At 36.4% G+C, this 21,736-nt stretch overlaps 1 protein-coding gene across 2 annotated transcripts in view; it reads right to left on the bottom strand.

Annotated features, from left to right (window-relative positions):
* The window catches only part of rab6ba (RAB6B, member RAS oncogene family a), a 113,760-nt gene that overhangs the window by 47,897 nt on the left and 44,127 nt on the right, over positions 1–21,736 (bottom strand). For both annotated transcript variants that reach the window (XM_065240890.2, XM_065240901.2), the window contains exon 2: positions 5,712–5,770. In XM_065240890.2, the coding sequence (XP_065096962.1) occupies positions 5,712–5,770 (59 nt within the window). The remainder of the gene's footprint in view (positions 1–5,711; positions 5,771–21,736) is intronic.

Here is a 21,736-nt window from a genome sequence, read left to right as displayed (position 1 = left end):
ATCATGAAATTTACATGCCCACACTAAAACAACTGTAGTTCCAAAACCCATTGACCTACAGACACAATTTTGATATCTCTAAAAAGAAGACACTTGTGTCTTTACTTCTCAGTTATCAGAATTCAGATATGTAAAAAAAGCTAAATAGTAAAACACTGAAGTGTGGTGAAAATGTTTTATTAAAATTAAACGTGTTTTTATTTAATTAATAATGTCATATTAAATGTGCCATACCAACCCAAAAACAACATAGACTTAAGACCACATGTCTGACCAATCTATGTTTCAAATTTGAAGATGATATGATAAAAAATAAGGTTACTGTAAGCTTTGATCTTCACCATGGCACATTTCAAAAAATGGCCACTGGGCTGCTCCAAATCATCACCTGCTATAATGATGTAGAATAAAGTAGAAAAAGTTTTATAAATTAATTATTTACATGTGGTTATTACCTAGAGTATGTATCTACAAAACTTTTATTACATAAAAACATTGTATACACATTTGACAAAAATGTGTTTTAATTTAAATATTGAAATAAACTAGTAACCGTAAACTACACAGAACATAGTAATTATGAAGCTTTTAAAATATAAATAAAACTATTTACATTGTGGACACCTCATGTTTTACAAACTAAAGCACTCACCAGTTGTTGAAGTGATAAAAGAAGCATTCATATTAATGGCGGTGACGTATCTCTATCGCGAGTAAATTGCGTAACCATTCATTCACTGATGGGCGATAGAAAAGCACACAGACAGCGATCTGTTACTAATAATAAGCTTTTGTCCTCACAATATACATTCAGAGTACTTGCATAATGTTAGGTACATTAACAATGTCTGCAAATAGCGAATGTGCATCAGAATGACAAAGTAGACATATGCTGCGTTCCAGGCAGGCTTTTAAACCAGTGAGTTACGACTTCAAAACCACGACTCACGACCCTATGCGTTCCAGGCAGCCTGTAACTCGTGTTTTTACAACCTTCTACCGGTGAAAGTGCACTGGAACGGCAGTCAAACCCGTGACTTCCCACCCGTGAACTCGTACTAGATCGATGTACTCCCAGTTCAGAGTCGTGAGTCGTGAATTTGAACTCGTGAGTTACGGGTTACCGGTTGCCTGGAACGCAGCAATAAGTTACTGCAGATAACAGGTGCACGAAAATAACACACAAAAACATCAATAAAACACTAAACTTATTAGCTGTATGTGAAATATTAATCATAATGTGTGTGTGTGGACTCATTTTAAACATAATACTCTGACTGACCTGATCGCGTATGCTTTTTCCATAGTAGAATCGCGCTGCGTGTGCAGTTGTTGAATAACAATATGGATTTAGGATTATTTTATGCAAAATCCCATGGAAACAACGAAGAAATATCTATATTTCTCATATGTAATACGTTTGTGGACTAAAACTGCGAATGGATGTTATATTGTGAATGCTAAGCAACGAGATTTCAGCAGTGTGAACTCGTCTAAAGTTATGAGGGAGGTGCAGTTTCATAATAAGAGTGTGAAGTCATTTTATGAATGAACAAATTTAAATATGACCTTGTTGCATAAAATGTATTATTAATTTTGCTAGAGCATTTATTTCATGGAACAGCACTTAGAAATGAAATCTAAACCCTTCAACCTTTCTAATGATATATGGCATGACAAGTTTAATAACCTTCTTCATCAGTATAATGTATTGTAAACTTAATAGTTTGTAAACAAAAACGCGTCTGTACCACGCACGGGCCCGTCCGCTTTAACAGGTTAAAAGAGAGTTTGCCTTCCATTTCGCTGTTAGCGGTATGACAGCATTTACTCTTCTGGAAAGTCTTTCCAATACATGTAATGTAATATTGCTGCTTGGAATTGCTTCCATTCAAATACAAGAGCATCAGGGAGGCCAAGCACTCACAGTCACCATTCCAATTCAACCCAAAGATGTTAAGGTCCGGGATTTATGCACCCAATACTCAGTAAATCATTTTTATGGACATTGTATCCTATACAGCACTGCACTGCATTGTGCAGGATCAGAAAATGTATGCCCTATTCTGTTAAAACAGTTTGTCATAGACTGCATAAATCAGTGATTGTTTTTTGTACCTGCTACTGTAATATTAGTTGTAGCCAAGAACACACGTACAGCCTAACCATAGGTTGGAATAAGATGCTTGCACACATTACACAGGGTTGTGTTTTGGAGTTGGAAAGCCTCAATCAGTAGGAAACAGTGATGATACACTTCACTACATACAAAAGATAAATACAAAGCATGAAAGTAAGATGAACACACGCTTTGTAATTAAGAAATTACCACAGCACAACAGTCATGATCTGAACTTTTGTAATCTTATTATAGTACGACACTGGATCACTACTGCATGCTTATTTGCTTCATGACACAAAAATCACCTTATCACACACACACACACACACACACACAGGGTTTTACAGAGGCGATTCTAGGGTTAGAGCTTTAGGGGTGCTGAGCACCCAATGAGCTCCGCTGCCACCACCCACTCTTTTTTCCTACAGAAACCAATAATATGTCTATTGTAAAATAACTATCATTTTAACATTGGTTCAACTAACTCCAAAATCCAGATTTTTTGCACATACAATGCACTAAGGGTTAAAAACCTTATCCCCTTCATATTAATCTACATGTGACAATCTAAAAAAATATTTATTGTCTAGTTTGATAGTCAGACAGTTAGTGATTTCACACATAACTTACCGGTACAGATGGTATACAGTGATATGTAGTTTGTTTTCACTCAGTTCCAAACGCCATGTTTTCATGACGACTGACCAGAAAAGACGCACGTGACGTCATGTTTACATGACTCCCGATTGTTAAAATAAGTCTCAAATTAACGATAAATCATACAATAAACTTTAACAACGGAGACACACGTATGCAACTACCCACCGAGACACACAAAACTGCATGCGTCTTGCGGAAGAACATTGTAACCGGCGCTACTTCTCTCCGTTTAAGTCTATGAACGAGTCACCCAGGTACTGTGCTATTCCGCAGCGCGCGGGTACCCGCCGGACTAAAATAATTCGAAAATAAACACTTATTATACGTGTACCATGGTGATTCAGTATAAGACAAAAACACGGCTTGAAAGATTGATTCGTGATGTACTCGCTCATCATAAACATAACATAAGATTTGAACAAAAAAGTTGCATCACAACACTTTTAACTGATTCTCACTCTGCGTGTGCCTCGCGCTGAATGACGGTCGATGCAGGTACAGAGAAGTAAAAGAAGAGGATGACACCATTTGCTAAGCGGGGAGGTTTTCATTTTCTAACTTAACATATACATTTTAAACCACAAACTACGGAGTATGTTTTGGACATTATTTAACCTTGTCAAAGACGAACAAACATTTTAGATTAAATACATTTCTTGCTCCAAGTTTTAGGGGTGCTGAGCTCATTTTAGGGGTGCTGAAGCACCCCTAAAAAGGGGCTAGCCTCGCCCATGAGTTTAAAACATAACACATCACACTCCAGCAGGTGTGAAAGTGGAGATCAGACTTTAAATCCATTTTTAAACTCATGCTAAACATAAACTTAAATTAAAACCATGGTTCTTTGTTGGCAAAATGATCATGATAGCCTTTATATTTCACATCTATGTGGTTCAGTCTTGTATATGTAGGCATACTTTGCTATTCATTAAATATTTAGGGCCTAAGAAGTTGTATAAAATATATTCATCTTAATTTATTAATTAGTTTCCACTATTTTCACCAGAAGTCTTCATTTCAGGGGTTATTTTTAAATAAAATTATCTTCTGTGGGGGCATGTCACCGGACCCGGGCAAACCCCCCCCCCCGTTCCTTATTTCCATTTCAGAAAGGTGGCAACCCTAGATGGCAGTCTAAAGACTCTCTGGCTTTGATATATATACTCTTTTCTCTCTTCCCGCTCTCCTCATACTGCTGCTGTGGTTATATCTACAGAGGGTTTTTTGTATTTACATCATTATCTCCTTAACTTTTTATAGGTTGGGGGCAGTTGTAGCCTAAAGGGTTGAGAATCGGGCTTGTAAACTGAGATTTGCCAGTTTAAGTCTCACGGACGGTGGGTTGTGACGGTGGTGCCCTTGAGCAAGGTATCTAACCCTAATTGCTCCCTGCGTGCTGGGATAGCTGCCCACTGCTCTGGGTGTGTGTGTTTGTGTTCACGACTTGCAGTGTGTGTGTTCCCCTCTTCACTGGGATGGGTTAAATGCAGAGGTCACATTTCGAGTAGGCGTTCCATACTTGACAAACATATCCCTTACAGAAAAACCACATGAATTTCACATGTTTTTCACATGTGTTTTTGGAACATTTTTGTATGAATCACATGTGAAACACACGTGAATCCCATGTGAAACACATGTGTTCACATGTGCATAATGTGGTGACAATTTTTGACATGTGGACACACATGTGATTCACACAAAAATGTTACAAAAACACACATTTCACATGTGAAATTCATGTGACTTTTCTGTATATGTCACTTTCACAGTTCCCAGTTGCAGACCACACGTGGTATTTTACTCTAGTCTAAAACAAACCTGTCTAATACAAAAATGGTCCTTATAGCTGTCACTGGGGCGGTACCCTTTTAGAAACTACACTTTTGCACCTAAAGAGTTTATATTGATATTTCAGAGGTACATGCAGTATTGGTACCAAAGAATGCATAATAGTACCTCAAAGGTATTGGTACCAAACGTATATATATCTATACCACAATGGTACATACTATGACCTTTTTTAAAGAGTACTACCCCAGTGACAACTTGGCACAACTTTCTGAACATTTTCTGACAGTGTAGGGAAAATAACAGATAAAGGGGCTAACTTCCACAAATTTTAGTCTAGTGACTCTACAAAAATAAACAATTAAAAGTGTGACAACATGACAACTAGTCTCGGTCTCCCCATATTACATATGTAAATTATTCTCACAAGAGATGGATGCTTGATTCTTGTCCCCTGCTTGTTGGGTTGGTACATATTTTAACTGTTAAAACAACCCAACATTTTTTAAAGTGTAATATAAAGTCCTGACTGCAGAAAAAAATTAAACGTGTGACAACATGACAACTAGCCTTGGCCTCGCTTTATAACATATATGCATGCAATTATTATCACAAGAGATGGATGCTTGATTCTTTTCCCCTGTTAGTTCTTTCACAGGAATTAATAAATAAATATGAACCTTATGTAAACAGTGCTTCCCTTGAGATCCCCGCCTCCTTCAATAATACATCCGTCTAAAAGAGCAGACCAAACCATCAGCATATACGTATGCATTTATTTTTAGACTGCTTTCCTACCTAGTGTCATTGTGTTATATCAAATTTCTATAGTGTCATATGAAACTTGACATATTTATCAAGAAGAGAAAAAATAAATGTCCAAAGTCCAAAGAAAGTCAGAGCAATTATCTGATAGAATATAAAATAATATAATGCATTCAATAACCTCAAACTGTATAATCATGATTTATTATCATCTTTGAATTATTGTCTTTACAAATGAAAGGCTGAGCTTGCCCCATTATGTTTTCTGAGTTTTGTGTGAAATGACTCTTTGATTGCTGCACAATAAAGGGAGGAGCATGCAAGTTTTGACTGACAGAATGATGGGACGTCAAGCGTACTGTCAGCTGCCTACCTGATACGTGTTGTCAAAGCTGTCATACATGAAGCGTGTGATCAGGGACGTCTTTCCCACTGTAAGAGAACAAAGAGAAGAGAAACATTAAAATACTTACTATTGAAAAAAGAGGTGCATTGGGGAATACCTGCATGGGTTAACTGTATTGAAACTGCACTAATTGAAACCTCTGCCAAGGGATCTAATTAATCAATCGGAAAGTAACCCCAAGGTTGTAAGTGATGTTAATGGAACCACGGAAAATCACCGCATTATGTTTAGAGTAAGCAATCTGAAATAAAATAAACTCACCTGCTTAAATGTAAAAAAGGTAGAATTTTAAAACATACAATATATTAAAACCTTGGCTTAAATATTTGTGAAGTGTCATTTTTTGTTATTCTGTTCCACATGCAGAAATTATACAATTCACCTTTAAAATTGTAAATATTAAAAAGAATTTGTTTTAAGACCAAACTTTATCAAATATGTCATTATGACACATTCAAGTTTATTGCTTCACCCTCTAGTGTAGCAGATAACAGCGTTTTATTTTCACGTCTATTATTCATAAATGGTAAACATCTACAGTAATATCCTTGTTTTTTGTGAAGCTCCTGCATGCAAGCAATAAAAAGATATTACAAAGGAAGATTATTTACATCTTACTTTTTCTGAGGCAGTTTTAATAAAGCACAGGAAGAAAAATGTGTATACCCTCAGTTCAAAATATCTCCGTAACAGTATCACAAAATTTTAACTTGATATGAAACATTGCACTGCAATAAAAACACTGCCACAACTTCAGCTGCCCTGCTGACCTGAGACTCCCCTAAGATGAAAGAGAAAAACCCAAGAAAATATACCTGTGTAGATAAACGGTTGAAGTTACCCACACATCCACACATACTCAGAGGTGGGTAGAGTACCCAAAATCTGTACTCAAGTAAAAGTACAAGTACTTATACAAAAATGTACTCAAGTAAAAGTAAAAGTATCAATCTAATTATTTACTTGAGTAAGAGTACAAAAGTATTAGATGAAAAAACGACTCAAGTAGTTAGTTACTCGTTACTTCCGATCTGATAAAGAAGTAGCACAAAAGCACTGAATTTCAGACTACTTGGAGGGTTTTCACAAACCTCTCCTTAAAAGTCTCATTGTTCTGCTTATATACAAGTAAAGCAGCCTATCTCAGTCCTGCAATGGGACATCACATAACGTGTCATTTGAGAAAAAATCTCAAACACACACAGATGTTTCTCTGACGGTTAACTCTGTATTTATTTTCATGTTCACAACACAAACTTGTCAGCATCTGCCTTTAAACATGCAAACAGTAAACAAAAAAGAACGTGTGAGTCTGTTTGTTATCATGTTTTTATATGAATAGGTTATTTTCATTTCCATTAAAGTGCAATTACTGAACATAAACAGGAGCTTAATAAAAATTATCATTTTAGAATTTCATATGGAACTTATCTGCAAATCAACTCTACATTAAGTATAATATATAATACATGTTTCTTTAAAATCAAACTTTATTCCTTTATTTTTATTCATTCATTCTTTAGGAATGATTTAAATAAAATACAATCCGTTTTTATTTGAATGTATTTTCAACACATTAGTTAGGTGTCTGGCTTTGTGTTAAAATGCAAGATGTCCTTACATTATGCTGTTCAGTTTGTTTAGTTGTGGGGAAATTATACGGAAAATTGCAGATGAACGTGCTGTTTGTATGGTTTAACTTACACTAGGTTTTGTCATCGCTTGCACAAGAGTGCATATGGCAAAAAACCTCGGACAGTGTGTGAAATGACCATTGATAGTGTTCAAATAGACAATACTGTGACACTTACTTCAGGTTGGATCTTGAATTCCTGTACGCTGAGATGTCAGCTCGTTTATTGAAAAAAGCATGCATCGCATCATGAAACTATTCTTTTTGACCTCTTGGAGTGAAAACATAGACCGAACTTGAAGCCGCCATGCATGATCTGCCTCCGATATCTCGCACAACGCACACGCGCCCTCATCTGCTTCTTCTATCATCTACGCGCGGTCGCGCGCGCTAAAGGGTGACCGCGCGGTCGCGCGCTAAAGGGTGACGCAGACTGTCTCGAAACTTTCGAACACGCCCTATAAACTTTTAAAAAAATATATATTCGTTAATTATTACCATTTGAAAGTAGCGCAGTAACGCCACCGAATGTAGCGAAGTAAAAGTACAGTTTTTTCACTAGAAATGTACTTGAGTAAGAGTAAAAAGTACCTATCCTTAAATTTACTCTAAAAGTACTAGTTACACAAAAAATTTACTCAAGTACATGTAACGAAGTAAATGTAATTCGTTACTACCCACCTCTGCACATACTATAAAAAATGACTTCTGTGCAACAGATCAAATAAGGCAGTGAGCAGGATTTCTCATGGATGAATCTTCACAGCGAGTTGCCTGCTAAAGGCATCAACTGGAGGATGCAGGTCAAGTCATTTAAATGCTAATTTTCCCAAAGACACTGATCTGTCTCAGTTTAAAAGCGAGGAGGATCTAAATTAATGGGCCTCATAAGGCTTTATCTAATGCTTTTGAGTAAAAGCTGAATTATGGTTTTGGCTGTGCCACCTTCCCTCCCCATCAAACAAACCGTGAATGTTGATCCTCTAAGCCCAGACAAAACTGCTGGATGAAAAACGTTTGTACTCCCTGTGAGCATTAGTCACAGTAAAGAAATAGCCAGATGCCCTGCTACAGTTGCTCAGAAGAAGATGCTGTTAAAAACAGCACACACAAAAATTACATATATAACATATCAGCATGAAAAAGCACCAATAGTGGAACTATTTAATGTACAAAATGTAAATGTTAAATGTATTATTAAAATATCTTATCATTGTTATGTAATGATAATATAAATATACATAGATTTAAGTTATAATATATCATTTGTTTCTATCATAATACATCACTGTCTATGCCTCCCTATTATTATATATGATAAGGTAACTTACATTTTTAGTCTAATAAATTACAAAGACATTTTACAGTGAGCATATTTTGGAGTAGCAAACAGACATTTAAGGGTAAAAGGTAAGAAAATCCAGTTGATGCAAGCAATCCTTCTTTCTGTAGTCTATCTTATTAGACTCCACCACTGGAGAATCCTAAAGCTGGCTTTTTGATGGATCACTTGAATTCTCTAATTTTAGTCCTGTTAAATATTTAATATCATGTCACTTAGTGGAGCAGAGGGCATCCAACATGTTTCAGTTAATCACCAATGCCAGACAAAAGAACAATAGCCGGACAAAGGGCTTAGCGTTTACTGTGATAGATTGGGTTTGGTGCACAGCCTCCCACTAAGAGGCCCATTACATCTGCAATCAGATAATGGATACAGGATAAGGAAAATGGAAGAAAGGGACTAAAGTAACTAAGGAGTTTAGAAAAAAATAAAGGATAAAAACTGGGAAAGGTGTGCTGAGTTGTTTTGGGACTCGTGAACCTGTGCACCACCTTTCTTCTAATTACAGTAAATGATAAACCTTTACTTAAAAGTGCCTTTGTTTTGTCTGTTTTTTAAACAGAAATCCTCCAATTATTTGGGTTATTTAGAGTTTCAGTCAGATATCTCTATAGAGAAGCCCTACAATATAGCAGGGTAAGGTCTTCGGTGATATTATACAGTATGTTTATAATTATTTTTGTAAAAATTAAGCTTAAATCACAATGACTGGTTATTTATTTTATATACAACTTCAGAATTTGTGATTTAACTTTATTTTCAAAACAACTATATTTAATTGATGAAATTAATAAACTTATTCAATAAACACATTACCCACAATCCTAAAACTATCTACCAGTGGGGGCTGGTGCTAACAATGTTTTGGAGGGGCAAACAAACTTAAAATCAAACTTTTACTGTAGTAATGCAGGACTGTAAATAGCCATTTATCAGGTGACAATGTATCATTACTGCTTAGCTAAATGCTGAAAATGTTACTGTTGAAGTCAGCTGTTAAAGCATGAAATTAATGTCCTATGAATCTGTGATTTTGAGTATACTGTAATGTGGGTTTATTATCAGTAACATACACACAAACACCAGAGGTTGTGGTAAGACTTTTTCGATCACTGTCAACAGCGTTGTAAAGATTCTGTCATAGTCAATTATCCATCATTTCATGTTTTAATGATAATAATTGTTTTTATTCAAATCTTTATTTCTAATCATGAACTTGCAAGATGAGAATACAAGTTAAACATTTTTATTTATTTGTGAAAAGAACAGATGAACAAAAACTGTGCATTACTTTATATGTTTAACATCACATGAAGCAGATGAATGAATGCTTTTTTCTCACAGTGACAGCAGAGGTGATAAAACACGCCTTGTGTAACAAATGCATGAGTGAGTGCCGGTTAATGCAGACTCTATTGTCATTAAATTGTCTTTACCTTAGATAGACGACGTCTTATAGTTGTTACACTTCTGTTCTGAAAAATTGATCTTGCGCTCTTACATTACACTGAAGTGTGTTTAACTTCAGCAGCGCTGCACAGACCTATCATTGTGTGACATCAAAGTATCGCGAGAGAGTTTAGAGAGTACTTGTAATTGCACCTTTCATCACAGAACTTCACATAGATCAGTTGCACTACTGCTGCATTAGGTCAACGCACCCACCACCAATTGGACATACATAGGAATTACATTTGGAATTACAAGTTGTAAGTGCAATCTGTCAAAATGATTTCATTTTTTTTTTTCTTTTTCCTGTTAAAAATATTCCATTAAAGACTTTTGGGTTAACACGACCTTTCACACACACGCACGCACGCACACACGCACGCACGCACACACACACACACACACACACACACACACACACACGCACGCTTCAATAGCGCAGCACAAGCACATGTTCCCTCAAGACAACATACAGTCCAACAGCATACAGTCCAACAGTTCTGCACGGTTCTTGAAGTTCCCATACTGTAAACTCAGTGGCATTCTCATGAGTGCTCTTTTACACTTCATAAGCAAAAAAGTCGACCAAGTCACAGAATATATTACATTATCTGAGCTTCCGCTCTCATCATTTCCACGCAAAGCAAGCTCAAATCCACCACAAATTTCATGCAGTCAGAATTTAAAACAGCAAACAAGGAAAACAATAAAAGGCATGACTTACATCACGTCCAGTTAGTCAACTCCGTTTGCCATAAGAAGTGGTGGAAAAGCACACAGTGTAAGTGCCTCAAAGATGATCTTAAACAAGCCAATTAGAGCTTAGCCTCAAGTCACATGCCTTTAAACAAGTTTACTGACCTAAATAAACCTCATTCACACAGACCTCTGGTCCCAGAAAATACCCGCAAAATTGCCAGACAAGCGTCTGTGTGAACAAAAACTCGTTCCGTTAATCTTCTGGGATCGTTGCCGGAAAGAGGACCTAGTAAGATACGCGGGTAACCCTCTGTGTGAACAAGAAGTGAGGCGTGTCGAAGTGAGGACGTGCGCGTCATCATCACAACACAAGTTATGGTTCAGCATCTTACATCGAGAGATAACATGCATATAAACATTCACCACGAGAAATGTTGCAAACTAGATTGAAGCAGTTATCAGGAAATGATAAATGAGACACATAAACACTGACGCACGTGCCGTTGTGAGGACGCGCGTGTCATGGCAACATGAAGTTGGTTCAACTCTTTAAAATAAGGGATTTACAACATTCACTACGAGAAATGTCAGCAAACTGGACTGAAGCAGATATCAGGAGGTAAGTTAGCTCGTTACTTACTGCGTTGAAACGGAGATCATTCAGCAGCATAAAAGAATATCGCGTCACGTGCTCATATGAGCTATAATAAACGAAAATACCCGCACGTCATCCCAACAAGATATATTGTTCAGCTCCTCAAAATGCGGGTTTTAAATGCATATAAACAATCACGATGAGAAATGTCTGAAAACTGTATCAAAGCAGAAATCAGGGAGCTTGTCAAATATCCACTCTGAAGCTGAGATCATTCACCAGCATAGAACTCTGCGTTCACGCGCTCCTTTGTAGTCTTATCATAAACAAAAATGCACGCGAGTTGTTTCTGGAGAGAGAAATAATATATAATATGCAAACTTCAGACGCTGCGTAGAAGAGAGGGCGGGACTTTCAATAGGTCGCGTGTCTTTCCGGGACCGTCACATGCCGGGTAAACTTGGCAGTGTGAATGAAAAAAAATCTAACTATTCCGGAAAAATCCAGGATGCATATCCCGTGTATTTTACGGAATTTCTGTGTGAAAAGGGCTATACACACTTATTTGGGTGGCGCCCCAGACACACACATAACACACAATAAAATAAAGTTTTTTTTAATAAATGTGAAATAGTACAACTAAATTATTTTGTTTGGATTAATTTATTATATTATTATATATTAAGTAGGCATGGGCCGGTTACCGGTTTCAAGGTATACCAAGGTTTTAAAGAGTCAAGGTTTTTAAAACCACTAAAATTTTCTGTGATACCGTTTTCAAGGTATGAACTGTGTTTACACAAAATGAATTAAATCATGTACTGAATTTATGTTTACATTTCAGTTACATAGTTTTGAAAGAATATTATCATGTAAAGGCTTTATTCTTACCTGGCAAAAATGTTGTACTGGCAGAATATGTTGTTTAAAAATAAAATGTGTGTGTCCAGTTGAAAAGTTGATGTTTTTATACACAGACATTCGAAAATAACACATTTTAGTGTTACAATGGCAATACCGCAAAACCGTGGTATTTTTGCTTACGGTTGTCATACCGCCAGAACCTCATACCGGCCCATGCCTAAACTAAGTAGCTTTCTTCTCTGGCCAACTTTAAGGGGCCAGCGCCCCAGCTATCTACCATATGAGGGGTCAATAAAAAAACAACAACTTCAAATCTAAATTTGTAGTATTAAAAGTTTGGTTCAAGAATTAGAAATCTTTATTTATTAGTATTTATTAGACAATTAGCAGTGCTGGCTTAACAATGTCCAATAAATATTTACAGATATATCAAGAACACAATTAAATATGTTTTATTTCATCATTATTTTATATTCATGATAAATCCACTTGTGTATAATATGGTTTGGGAGAGGTTTGCGAAATGACACAGACAATTTATCAGGACCATAAATTCTTATGAATGCTTATGTAAAAATCATTTCACAGTCATCAGTCCGGCTAACGAGTTTCATTTTAAGTTTCAAATTGCCAACCGTTTCTAACATGATCTTGAAATCTTTGAAAATACAAGGTTCACGTTTAAAGCTCAAGTAATCAACCATCTGTTCACACCAATACACTAGGTACATAATGCAAACAATACAGGACTGTGAAATACAAACAAACTGCAAAAAATCTGCTGATTTATCCATATTGACACCTGTAAAAAATTTTATTGCATCTCTGTCCATAAGTTCATGGTTTACTGCACACTTTATGAATCAACATACTCAGCACAAAGTGAAAGGGCATTAAAACACATGGAGAGCAATTAGAGGGCCATTAGCCCAAGAGGCTGTTCAGTTTGCAGTTAACAGAATAGGGAAAGAGGTGGCACACTTTTGGAGAGGGTGGATGAATGCAGAGTGATTGAGAACTCTCACATGTACTGACACTGAGTGTATGATCTTTCTCTTTCTTTGTTCATCTCTTACCTATGACAGAGCTTTTCTAATTGATCTCTCAAACACTTTTGATGAAGACATAAAATGCTTTAAATGGTTTGGACTATATCGTTACTATGTAAGTAATAATGTAGAGGCAACACTAAAGGGACTTATTTCGCGATAACAACCATCTGCCTCTACATTATTGGGCTTAATACATGGCTATTTACCTCATAAGTAATGTAAGGAACATTAAATGTTGATTTGAAATATTTTATTTGCTCATTTTTAACGAATGATGACTTTCTGCAATGAAAACACATTTACTTTCCCTTTAAAATAAGACGTTTAAATATCAAGAACACAATTTGGCTTAATCATTGGTAAATATAATGTCATATACTATACATTATTTAAATACATATTTATATTTAATTTTTGTGTAATATTAAACTGTATCTGTCAAAATTATTTCCAGCATCCAGGTTTGAACAGTTGTTATCTAGGAATAACAAACCTGCAAATGTCGAGACTGGCCAATCAGAATCAAGCATTCTAAGGAGACTTGTAATAAGTTCATATACCACATAAATCATGCTAAACACAGCAGATTAACCATGTGCAAATTTACCTTTCATTACCACTGAGTATTATCTGAATAAGATTAGAGTTTTCCAAAGACGCGCAGTTTGAAATTGCCTTGGTTTCCTACGTCAAAAATCTAACCAATCATATCAACAAAGATGAACGAGTGGACCAGTAGTTCGAGCCATAGATATTTTAAGTAGTAATTCTGAGGACAAACACATACGTACGCTATAGATAGTCACATGGCACAAAACCCAATCAAAAAGCAAGCTGATGAAGGCACAGTCTAAAGTAAGATGGACATCAGAGATGTGAAAATCATTTCACATAGAATTAATGTAATTTATTCATGCCCATTGTCCGCCATGTTTGTTTACTGTGAAATGTGGTTAATCAGAAAGAGACTGCAATATTTCCTATTTTCTCATTTGAGACTTAAAGCTATTAAACATATTTATTATTTTATATATATATATATATATATATATATATATATATATATATATATATATATATATATATATATATATATATATATATATATATATATATATATTTTTTTTTTCATTTTGTTGAGTCAGTTTTTATACAAGTGCTTGTTTTTGGCGTCCTATTAAAAGCGAAATATTTTCAACTCCTTGTTCATGACAGTCCACTAAACAGTTAAATTACCATCAGTAATGCAGAGAAGGATTCTGTCTGTGTTCTTACTAAATTTGTTAAGTAAGGAATAATTGACGACGGGCCGTTGAATATTTCAAAATAATTCAAGGTGGTAATACCGCACCGTGTAAAGCAAAGTGTGCATTATTTTCAAATTATTCAAAGGCAAAGGACAGGAGTCAATTATTCAGCTTATATCACAGTTACCAGAAATTGTTCTAGTGGTTATTTTAAGACATTTGGCAGGTCAGGTGTGTGTTTTACAAAAAAATAATCAACACCTGTGGAAAATTTCTCAACCAATGTAGGTTTATACAAACACAGCAGGACCTACAGGTTATATATACAGGCTTCATTGTGTGATGTGTGAGTGTGTTTGAGTGTATCAGCTAGTTCTGTGCCAGTATAGTGATGTGTTTTTTTAGGTAGCAAATGAAGGGCCCTGTTTGTGGTGATTAATGTCCTCTAAAAACATCTAACCTTAGCTCCCCATGATCTCCATTTAAGCCCACCTCCAACCCACCTTAGTGCAAAACTGTTTCATCTTGACATTTGGACAAATCAATATTTTTTCTTCAGGGCCTGAGACCTATCGATTGCCATTAAACTCTAATTAATGTGGAGAGGTGCGCTGGTTTTCCTCAGACTACCTCAGAGAATAGACAGCAGTTTTTGTACACTTCTCCCTGGGTAGCGCCCTCAACCCAAAGCTCTGCATAGGCCCTAGTAACTGGCTGACACGCTCTTTATCATTAAAAGCTGTCAATACATGACCATCAAAGCAGCATATCCCTCCACTCTGCTTACATCCCATGTGTCCTTACATGGTCATGGAATTTGCATATGCAAATTAAGCCCCTTTGGAGCTCTATTAATTAGTGCCAGTGTTGCCATGATGAGGCTGAGTATTGTTTACTGTGATTTGTTGGTATTCACACTTCAGTATAATGCTGCACTCTTCTAATCCCCTGCTGCTAAACATTGACCATAAAGACCAGTAGATCGACATCTAATTTGCTTATGTTACAAGAAAGCTATAGCAACAATACAGGGTGCAGTAATTACCTTGATCTAAAGCCTCTCTGCTCTTTTTGCAATGTGGAATGCGAAATTAAAGCTCAACTATTTGCATTAGGGCATCTTATCTTAACCAGAAACATGTCTTATGTGGAGTTTTTTTCAGGGATTAGGGACCCTTTAATAGAAGCAGACAACCCCTCTGTTATATGCTTTGTATAGGGAGGTTAACACATCGCTCCTTTAAACTAATAACAGCAAACTTATGTGTTTTGGACATTCATATACATGACAACTACATGCTAGGGGGATGAAAACAAGTTTCAAAGTGCACGTTTAAAAAAATACCATTATTGTTTGTGTCTGTGTAAACTACAAAATCATGAACTTGTGAAAATGATGATGGCATTGCCAACTGCATGCCTGGCATGCATAATACAGCATTTTTTGTTTTTCTTGATCGGTATGAATGGGGACAATTTTGACAACACTGTCATTCACATGCTAAACTTCTTTTCTGATATTAGTACATTGTTGTTATGTAAATATACCTTAAAATTAAGCATTGAAAACCTTGCCTATATGCCTATAATAATAATGCATATAGAACAACATGAACATGTTTACATATTTTGTTATGATGCTTATGCAAAAAAAATTTTTTTTGCTGGATGTCTAATTTCATTATTAAAAAAATAAAAAAATAACATTTTGATATCCAAGAATTAAAGTACCATCCCTGATCCTGCCCCCCCACACACACAATTTGCCCTGACACAAGCCAAAAAAGGTTTTCACTATACTTTCACAAGCAGTGTGGAAGAACCTGAAAAACTAAGTCAGACGACACTCAAAACCTGCCCAATGGCAAACTGTCGGCTTTGTGTGTACCTGGCTTAAGGGCCACAGACCTCCTCTTGACCTTCAGTCAACCGTCACGTGAATTAAATTATTTTATTATTTCCTCATCCATGTAATTCCAAACCTGTGTGAAATATTCTGTCACAAACAGCATGAGGATTTTCCTAAATTCTTCTTTTGTGTTGAGGAACATGTACACTGTTCAAGACAACAGTTAAGACAACAAAAGGGTGAACAAATAATAATGCAATTTTTATTTATGCACACACTCAGCATGAGATTCAAACACCTGGGGGTCACTGGCTATTAATTATGCAGTGATGTCACAGACAGCTTAATAAGCATAAGTGATGTGCTTGAAGTCACACAATCTATTAACTGATTTCTCTTTTAATCAGAAGTGCCCCCTATCTGACTTTTCAAAGGCACCGTGGTGGAGGTTACCATCATGAGGCCCAATTAAAACCAGTACAGGGACATCTGCTACCGCCGAAAAGCTGTTACTATGCACCTTAACCCACAGAGCTCCTCGCACCTCTGGCGTGCCAGATAAAAAGCGAGCTCATTGCAGTTCGGATGAGGAGAAACAGAAAACAAATGCTAAAGGTCAAACTTGCACCTTCTGGACAAGCAATCTCCCAAGGAGAAAAGAGCTAGATACACACTGTGCAAACAAAATGCATTTAAAGTTGTTGGGTTGTTATGATACCTCTTGTGTTTTTTGTTATTATGACATTGAAATTCCAGGACTGTTTACAAACAGAACTGACAAAACTGTCTATGGCTGATAAAAGCATTATTTTGAATATTAAATAAATACCCTTGTCTGAATTATTTTTTTTAAAGGTCAGATTGTACCAACACGAAAACCTCATTTGCAGATAAAATCTACTGTTAGGATTCACTAAAGAAAAGGTGTGGTTGTTTTAGCGACTAAAATTATTGCATATGGATTGGTAGAAGTTCCCTTTCAGATGCAAAATTTATAGGAGGGCACTCGGGGCAGTATTTAATTCAATCACGCAACATGATTTACTAAGGTTTGCGCTCGTCCATTTACTGTTTTTTTGCGGTATTATTTAATGGTGCAACTTTTACAAGGATCTCTTGACAGATATGCAATATAATATACATAACTATATTATCAGTGGTGAATAAAGACCTTAGATAATGTACTGTATTATTTTTATTGCCTTAGAATGAGCCATTTTCATCTACATACACTGCGGGTTCTTAACATTGAAGTCGCCGCCATGTTTCTACAGTAGCCCTAAATGGACAAACTGCTCGACAGGGTGCGTTTCGTCACTACTTTTGTCACTTTTTGCTTGTTCTCTCATCCGTTAGAGTCACTTGTTTGTTTGTACATGTTGTTTATGATTCTTTTTGTTCTGGGGAAAGTGGATAGGTAGGTTTGTCACGTGACATACATTGTGCATCACGTGGGGAATTTCTGGTTGTATTAGATACATTAGATTAGAGGGGTGTGCCATCCACTGTATGTTTTGTGTTGGGTAGTTAGTGTAGGTAAGTTAGGGCATTTCAGACGCTGAAGATTTATCTACTTTACCTTTTTTAAGCAGGTTAGCATGGTAGCATTAGCTAGTACCATTTTGTTTATTTCTTTAGTTTGGCACCCTCTTTGTCCACTTCGCCCTTGTGTCGTTCCTGTAAATATTGTAAATATATAAATATTTTTCACTTATTGCACCTCCGCAATTTTTTGCATTTATTTGTTGCCGTTGTCTTTGACTGCCTACACACACACACCAATTAAAATCCACCATATCATCTGTTATTCCGCTTTTACAATACTGGGGTCGTAACAGTTGTCTCAAGCAACAACATGTTTGTATTGTGGCGGCTACTGTAGCTTCTCTATGCATTGCGCAAGGGAGGGTAAGCTATGAATTAAGTTGTTGGTTGCCATTCGCAATCTCACTAGATGCCGCTACAATCTACACACAGCACCTTTAAAGAGCTCACATAAGTCAGCACTGATATGACAGCACATCCTTAAAAAAACAAAACAATCAAGGATCCTTTAGAAGTAGGGATGTTAACAAATAATTGATCTTCGATTAATTGTTGATAATAATTTAATCTTAACGATTGTCGAATAAGCAAGGGCATGCATGCAACCGTGTGGGGCGCTCCACAAAACACATCCAGCAGGAGAAAAAATATTAAGCGATCGCACAGAAGTTAAACTAGCCAACGATGCTCGATGCCAAGCACACACTTGGATTTTTAACCTCATGCGAGACAAGGTTGGCTGCCAACAAAATGCCATCCCCAGTGGATCTGATAGGGTCCGATAAAGAAAATATTCACTCAAAATAATAAAGGCAGGGTCCATGATCTCTGAAAGCCAATGTTGACATTTAAATTAACCTAAACAAACACACCCCTACCTCAATAGAATCTGGACCTTCTTTTACAATGTTGTTTAGTAGACACGCACCTCACTGCTGATTGGCTACAAGTGTGTTTTGGTAGTAATCCGGTCTCCCTTTTCGAAAGCCTTTAATAATTCCAAGGTGGTGACTGATGAAAAAACTTATATTCGTACAGCAATACAGATGTACGAATGTATTTCTTGATTATTTTCACATAGATTCTATTTATTTATATATCTAATTTAATATATAAAAGGTATTTCTTGAAGTTTCTTCTTGGTTTGCAAAGTGAGCTGTAAATACTGTACATTCATATGTGTTGTTTATCAAATGCACAAAAACATGCCACATGCACCTTTTCAACCCAAAAATAATAAGATCACTCTGGCCTTCCATATCATGGTATACAACATGGTTTGAAAACAAATAAACAGAGCTGTAATCAATCTGTGAGCTAGTTTGTGACGACAAAGCATCCACGCATTTGGCCAATCCAACAGGAACAGATGTACGTCCTCTCTAAAGTTGGCACCTGTCTTCTCCAAAACTATTTCTCTCAGCAGTGTTCCCTACAAAGTGGCAGAGAGAAATGGCTCCTACTTCACCCGCTGGGACATCACCATCCCGCAATTCCAACAAGAAAGACAGCCAATCACAACCTGGAGCAATGCCCTGGGACTGCTTCCCGCTTGTGAAGAGTAGGATAAAAATAAACGACAGCAGGGCGGCCGTCCTGGCTCTGCCTCCTCCACATGACACTGGGACATAAGCCTAACACACCGGAAAGAAGCATACAGCATCAAAAATTCATTAGAAAGAAAGAGGGAGAGCATGTAAGAGTGATGAAGCTGAGAGAAGAAGAGAAAGAGTGAAGTAGAAATGACAGGAAAGATGGAAGGTAGGGATGTTTGCGCTCTTTGGCTTTAGTTTGAAAGCAGTGAATTTGCAAAGACCACCGAGCATGTCAATGTGACTAAACAAAACCACAAATTCTTGGTTTAATTAAACCAATAACCAAAAAACTAATGGGACAGCAACACACTGACTCCTCAAATTGAGTCAATTTTCACTGTAAGAGTTTTTTACAAGCATGTACTGCACCAATAATTTGAATTCCACTAACAAAATTTTTTTTCAACGGGATCAACCATTGCTGTCTGACAACAAATCTGTAATGCCCCAACAACAAAGTGATACAAAGAATGAATCCCTCACCTACACTCTAAAAAAACAAACGGTGCTATATAGCACCAAAACTGTTGATTTGAATCGTAACCATAGAAGAACCGTTTTTAGTGCCATATAGCACCGGTGAAGAACCGGTGAAGCACCTGTGTAGAACCATATAGGGGCCATATAGCACCACATTTGGTTCTACATAGCACTATATGGTTCTACACAGGTGCTTCACCGGTGCTATATGGCACTAAAAACGGTTCTTCTATGATTACGAGCAAAGAACCACTTTTGGTGCTATATAGCACCGTTTGTTTTTAGAGTGTATGGTATAACTACAGGCAAGCGTTTAGATATTTTGTCTGACAAACCAGACAAAAATATTGATTAAATGTTGGTCTGAATAAATCATAAATATTCAAAATTTTGATTTAATAATAATAATAATAATAAACTTTATTTTCTATAGCGCCTTTACAGTGCACATCTCAAAGCGCTTTACAAAAAACAATTAAAACAACAGAGATACAACACATAATAAAGATTAGGATTAAAAAAAAACATTATAGAATATAAAACAAAGATAAGAGCAAACAATCAATTAAAAGCTAACATAAAAAAATGAGTTTTAAGCTGAGATTTAAAAATACCCAAAGAATTTGCTTGCCTAATCTCAATCGGTAGAGAATTCCAGAGTTTAGGAGCTGATGAGGAAAAAGCCCTGTCTCCCATTAGTTTTAAACGAGTTGAGGGAACAGTTAAAAGACCAGTTTCTGAGGAACGAAGATCACGTTTTGGAGTGTATGGAATTAAAAGCTCTGTCAAGTATTGAGGCGCCAAACCATGCAATGCCTTATAAGTAAGCATCAAAATCTTGAAGTCCACCCTAAACCTAATGGGTAACCAGTGCAAAGACTCCAAAACAGGAGTAATATGTTCTCGCACATTAGTTCTAGTCAGAATTCTTGCAGCCGAATTTTGCAAAACCTGCATTCTGTTTAGGGTAGCTTTTGACACTCCAGCTAACAAGGCATTACAGTAATCAATACGAGAGAACACAAAGGTGTTAATCAATTTCTCAGCAGTATTAAAAGACAGCATAGGACGCAACCTGGCAGTATTTCTAAGATGAAAGAATGAAATTTTTACAGTATTCAGAACATGAGGTTCAAAAGTTAGATTGGCATCAAAAATCACTCCTAGATTCCTCAACCTAGTCCGAAACTCCACATTTGAACCATCAAGAGTTAATGTGCTTGGCTCTACTTTGCGTAGTTGGTGAGATGAGCCAACAAGCATAATCTCAGTCTTAAAATGTTTGTCATTACATTGTTGGCTTCTCAAGCAACATATTTGTTACCATTTTTGTTACCACTGTTCTGTTTGAATCCAAATAAAAATGATGAAGGTTCCAATGATTCATCATAAACAAAGTCCATGGTAAAAGTATTTAGATTTAAAAGACTGACGTTAAAGGGTTTATTTTAAGCATAAAATAACCTGAGCCAGCTATGGTACAATTTTGCACCCATTCACCTTCATTTGCTTGCCAGCAAGATGTCACCAAAGAAGATGTAGTGTCTAAAGACATTCATTATGGACAGACACTGACTCTCAAGGGGGAGAAAAGACATTGGGATCCACAAGTTCAGTGGGTTTGCTCCTAAAAGCTTTA

This window comes from Paramisgurnus dabryanus, chromosome 7 (assembly GCF_030506205.2).
Source record: "Paramisgurnus dabryanus chromosome 7, PD_genome_1.1, whole genome shotgun sequence".
In the NCBI taxonomy this organism is placed as follows: Eukaryota; Metazoa; Chordata; class Actinopteri; order Cypriniformes; family Cobitidae; genus Paramisgurnus; species Paramisgurnus dabryanus.
The sequence above is the reverse complement of the archived record's forward strand: the minus strand, read 5'-3'. Positions and strand labels throughout refer to the sequence as shown.